Raw genomic sequence first — 6,000 nt, 5'->3', positions numbered from 1 at the left:
ATCATGTACTAAAATTTTATCACAGCTCGATTTAAAATCTATTTTTTAATTCAGTTTTTAAGTTTGATCCGTCATTTCCAATCTCGACCCAAGGCCATTGTTTTAAATGCCTTCGACGTAGAAAGAAAGGTCAATCAGTGGACCCTGGATAGCAGATTGTTAGCCTTTTACCATATATCTCTATTTGTTACCAAAATCACATACAAATTAAAATGAAGATAACATACACTTACTTCCCATTTATCTTTAAGTAATTATGCACATGAGATGTGTTATGATGATGATGACGACGACGACGATGATGATCATAATAATAATAATAATAATAATAATAATAATAATAATAATAAAGTGGGTGTAGCAGGGCTTATGAAAATGCTGTGATAGTCGTAATTATACTAAGCATTGCACCTTATTATTACTATTATTATTATCATTATTATCATCATCATCATTATTATTATTATTATTATCATTATTATTATTGTCAGTAGTAGTAGTAGTAGTAGTAGTAGGTCTTATCATATTGCTATGACAGTCTTACACTCAGCATTACACCACTGCCTAATCTAATTTGCATACCACGTGACAGGACGTTTCTCCTCTTTGTAAACAAACACGCTAACACTGAAATCAGAGCAGTTCTTGCCAATGGAATTATTTCAGTGATTTCAGACTGCTTTGCATAATCATAAACATATCCCACGTTAACTGCGACAGCAAGGATCGCGAGGGTGTGTCTTTACACATCCCTTGAATAACACGGCTTACAGTGTCCTGACTCCTCACTGGTCTGTAGCAGAGAGACAAGGAGGGGGATTCTTACTCTCAAATAACAACACAGACTTGCACGTGTCGATACCCCGCAATATCCAACACATTTATACAAAGCGAAACATTGCAGTGTTGTTCTTTTCATGAAATGTATGTGCTGCGGTTTATTGAGAATATGCATGGATTATTTAAGAGTTAAAAAGGATATCTACAAAAAAAAAGTATCATAGTCGAACCTCATGAATCTGGACAAACCGCAATCGGCATCAGTATCGAGCGGGTGAACGGGTTTCTGTAAAGGAGCTTATTCAAGTGTCGAGTGAAACCCCGTTTATCCGGTCGGTACCGTTGCGAGCCACAGCGATATTATTACCAAATCAATTTCTATCTTGAGTATACTTACATACGTTTCTATCGGCAATCGCCCGGATATCGGGTTTCTGTCCTATCGGGGGTTCACTGTACAAACCCGATAGTTATTGGATAAACAACATCCCGACTAACGAAGTTGGGTCTATACAATTAGTCACTGAATTATGTAGCAGTTCCCATTTAAACACACACAACGTCACATTTAAAAAGATATGCATAAATACACGGTAATGTGCAAGAAAAAGTACAACTGTTCAATTGGTCCTTTAAGGACCCGGATGAGAATGAAACCACGCATGTCCAAACTGTGAGTTGAGTGATCGGGCTGTGTACATCTTACTCCGCCCTTTTGGAAAAGAAGTGCGCCTAGAACAATCTTCATGGCTCAAGTCCGGCTTGAAAAGGTCGCCTTTCTTTGGCAATTGTGAAAATGGTTTCTGCGAAGATGAGGTATGAAACAGGCAAGTTCGCACAGCGACATGGATGGTTGGTTCGAAATTCGTTCACCCGTAGCCAAATTGATCACCAGCCTCGGCGTTCTTGACGCTGTATAAGTTTTGTCACAATCAATTTTTTCCCAGGCCAACGGTCCTTTTTTTGTTTGCACGAAGGCAACTGATGTAATTTTGATCGCATCATTTCTGTTAATAAACCTCTCATCTGGTCTAGAAATGATTTTACTGCATTCGTACATTTGTCATTTTTTGAGCTGGAAAACATTCTTTATCCGTTTCAGCAAACCAAGTTCCTAATTTTTGCTATTCAATTGTCTTTTTCCGGGTTATATCCCGAGGCTTGCCAAATGTTGCCTCGCTTTGAGACGTAAATCTGCAATACTTGAGTTCTTGGCGGACCGGAAGCTGCTATCCGGAAGTGCGGTGTAGTTGAGGGCAGCGAGGTGGTGATGATAAAGAAGCATCGGGTGAATTGGATGTTGAGAGGCGCTAGCGGCGGCAGCAGCAGCAGCGGCAGCAGCGGCGGGATGGAGGGGTAGAAAGGGGTAGAATGGTGGATACGGCAGTCTCTCAATCCCGGGTTCTCGCACATGGGGAAGATTCATGAAGGGGGCGACTCGGCACGGGTCTAGGGGGGTACCTTGAGACTGCATTAGAAGACCGGCTGAAATAAACAGACATGGACGTCAACAACAGATACAGACTAATATATTAACAATAAGGTAAACATGCTAAAACTGATATACACCGTGAGAGCAGGTCGCGGGTGTCGATGTAGAGTGTGTGTGTGTGTGTGTGTGTGAGAGAGAGAGAGTCGAAGTGAGTGTGTGGTGTGTGTATATGTGTTTGTGTGTGAGAGAAAGAGACACACAGAGAGAGTGGGACTGTGTGTGTGTGTGTGTGTGTGTGTGAATGGCTAATCATCTGTCATCTGAGAGAGAGAAAAAGAGAGAGAACAGGTCGTGCGTGCGTGCGTGCGTGCGTGCGTGTGTCTACTTGTACTTGTCCGGACAAATGCCAACTTTATAGTGCTAGCCCACTGAGATACTATGCTGCAGGCGACTCTGAACCGACCATTGCTTTATTGTCTTAATGCCGCGCCAGGCAGGGTAACAACACCCCGGGGTAGCAGGGTGACATCTGTTATACTTTTGAGTCTCATAGGTCATGGGGGTCGGGTATTCGAGCAAACACACCCGCATAACACCTTTGAACTTTGTGTTGTACAATGTGTGACGCTCCCATTAAGTCCCCCCTCCACTTCTTCTCTATTGTGCTGAGCCCCTTTAAAATCACATTCGTACATCACTACACTTTGTAAAGGTAAATAAATAGTGTTTGAGATATCGTGTTATCTTAGCATATCGTATGCTATTTTGTGGAGTTGATCTTTCACTATAATTGATTTCTTTCAACAGTGTGTGTATGTGTGTGTGTGTGTGTGTGTGTGAGAGAGAGAGAGAGAGAGAGAGAGAGAGAGAGTATGGGTGTGTTTATGAATGTGCGTGTCTCAGTATGTGAGTACGTATGTGTGTGTGTGAGAGAGAGAGAGAGTATGGGTGTGTGTCTGAGTTTCTGTGTGTGTGTGTGTCTGAGCGAATATGTGTGTCTGAGTTTCTGTGTGTGTGTGTGTGTGTGTGTGTGTGTGTGGAGGGCTAATCATCTGTCACGCCCCAACATCTTCGTCAATATATCCAGAATGATTATTACTCCATCTACGATTCCCCCCTTGTAGTACCCACCCCTTGTCCAAACCATATCCACACAATGCCCTTATAGCTCCATGCCTCCACGATCACCCGGGCTCGAGCCACCACTTAGTTTCAACTCCCTCATGTTGTGATGTTCCAATATTAGCGGACCCTCGACATTATACTGTTTGGTAGTGTTCCAATGGTTTTATCTCCTTCAGACCACGCCGCGAAGTCTTTCACACAGAACCACGGCAATAAAACTATAATCCTCCACTGATTATTACACCCTGATTCCTCCGAAACAGCAAATACAGGAAAATTACAGTAAATATTGTCAAATTTACTCCCTTCATTTGAGCAGCCCTCACAATTATTGGACATGGTTGGCCATTGTAGTAAAGCCCTAATTGATTCTAGGAGGGGTTTTATTTAGTGATCTATCATAAAACCCGCGCTATCGTCCTAATTGAAGTGTCGCCAACTGTTTACCGCCCGTGTCTAAGATTATGATAGCTAGTGAGAGTCATCGCCTCGTGTCAGCAATTGTATTCGTCTATCCCAACAACTGATTCCAATCCGACAACTCGACATCCCCTATGTTGGGCTAATTCGTTCAATTGCTCCCCCTCAACGCCGCGGAGCCATACTTCGCAATCGTCAAAAATAAAAATGTACGTTTCGGCTTTATAGAGGGGAAAGGGGTCAATTTTTGAATGAAAGAAATTTGAAAATGTGACCTGTATCCGATGATCTCTGATGATCAAATATTTAACAAAACTCATTCATCAAGCGACGAGACACGCCGAACCAAAGATCATCCTCGCGTAGCGGGGAAAATAAACACTGGCTTATTGAAACTGGCGATGTTACTATTTGGCTCATCCAAGAGACACCCAGTAATTGCTTTATTAGATGGATAACACGACATTAAATGATACCATAGAGTACAAATTCAGCTCACCATGACAGTTTTCTCTTCGAATCTACTGATTAAACGGCGGGGATAAACTGGGAAGGGGGCACCGATGTCGCGTGTACAATTAGAGTCGGCAAATTGGAAAATTTCCGACGCGGCCCGGTTGTTTGTTCCGGAAAGATATGTTGTTATTTATGAGGATGCTCCAAAGAAGAGGCGGATCAATGCTCGTACTTTTCTTATCAACCAACTGCGCATGTCCCACAGCTGTTATAGGGACGAGGCGTATACCTATGTGACTTAATGGAACGGTCAGGTTTTAGTGGTTTAACACTTCATCACTTAACGCTGCGGCCATATAAGTCGGTCGATAATATAGAAGTGTATACTCTCAGTCAACGGCCTCAAAGTAAGTTATATGGTTACCGTGCGTCCTTATTAAGACTTCTCCAAAGGTCCGATTGAGATTAAAGCATTCGGCACAATTTATTTCGGATTCTTTCGGGATAGTTGGGATTTGATGATAAAAGAATAAAGATCTGTCTTAAGAGAATGTTGTAATGGTGATTATGTACACGAGTCCTGATGTACCCCGTAAATCATATTTACTTCTTAATAAAGCTTGATATTTATCTGTACGTTCGAGCCAGCAGAAATTACGGATTGTCCCGAGAGAATAAATTTTGTGACATGAGGCTTGGGTCTTTTTCACTCAGATCATCCTTAATTCTTCCCAGCTCGTTATTATCTTAGAGGTCAAAGTAGAGTTAAATATTATTCGTAAATATTCGAGAGTAGCCAAGCGACGATGTATAGTTGTGGCATTGATAATTGTAGCATGATGCAACGTTCCCTCTCCACTCAAATAAGTGTTTCGGAGATATTACTCAGCATACGTGCATAGCCTACATAGAATACGGCAAAGCTGGAGTATTAATATGGTTGTAGTGTTTAGAATTAACATCCCACACGTGATTACACGTGCACACATGGACCAGAGTACAGGAAGTGTAGGCCTGAATATTTAACCTTGAAACAGACAAACTGAACCAAAGTGTGACCTTCATGGAACGGGTAATATAGATCCGTTGTAAGTTTAACTTGCATTGGTCGTTTCGGAAGTGAAATTGATCGATCAATTGATATGTATAGGATTTATATAGGACACGTGGTGCTCGAAGCATAATATCATTACTGGGGTGCTTTTGCCGCCTCCGTGGTCTTGTGGTAGAGCGTCCGCCCGGAGAGCGGAAGGTCCGGGGTTCGATCCCCGGCCGCGTCATACCAAAAGACGTTAAAAGATGGTACTTGTTGTTACCCTGTCTGGCGCTCGACATTAAGGGGCTAAAACAAGGACTGGTCGGCTCGGAGTCAGTATACTGTGTCTGAGTGGGGTATTCATGTTAACTGCGGCATGGTATCTCAGTGAGCTAGCACTATAAATCGGACTATAGTCCGGACTAGTACAAGCAGCCACACACACACACACGTGCATGCACGTCGCTATATAAGTGCAATAATCTTGGACGCGACGTTAAACCCAATTTCACCTCACCTCACAGGGGTGCTTTTAAAAGTCACCCATTTCTCAAGTGTATCGCACAACAGCACACACTAGTATACCGAAACAGACAAGGGAGCAGTACACAAACGCCCACACGTCCAGACGAACGGGAAATAATGCGTGACAGCTGATCGCCTATTTCCTTTCTACAAGTAGGTCTTTTGAAATGGACATCGAAACACTGTATAAGCCTGACCGACTGCACTCCAGCGCCTATGTCCTAAC

General features: G+C 42.7%; 1 protein-coding gene across 1 annotated transcript in view; it reads right to left on the bottom strand.

Moving 5' to 3' along the window:
* Positions 1-483: 483 nt before the first annotated feature.
* LOC124130478 (short stature homeobox protein 2-like) overlaps positions 484-6,000 on the bottom strand; it is a 47,899-nt gene continuing 42,382 nt past the window's right edge. Inside the window, exon 4 of the mRNA XM_046493610.2 lies at positions 484-2,265. Coding sequence (XP_046349566.1) covers positions 1,928-2,265 — 338 coding nt within the window. The 3' untranslated portion in view covers positions 484-1,927. The remainder of the gene's footprint in view (positions 2,266-6,000) is intronic.

The sequence above is a fragment of the Haliotis rufescens genome, unplaced genomic scaffold (assembly GCF_023055435.1).
Source record: "Haliotis rufescens isolate VD_foot unplaced genomic scaffold, xgHalRufe1.0.p SCAF_9, whole genome shotgun sequence".
Classification (NCBI taxonomy): domain Eukaryota; kingdom Metazoa; phylum Mollusca; class Gastropoda; order Lepetellida; family Haliotidae; genus Haliotis; species Haliotis rufescens.
This window is presented reverse-complemented; position numbering and strand designations above follow the sequence as displayed.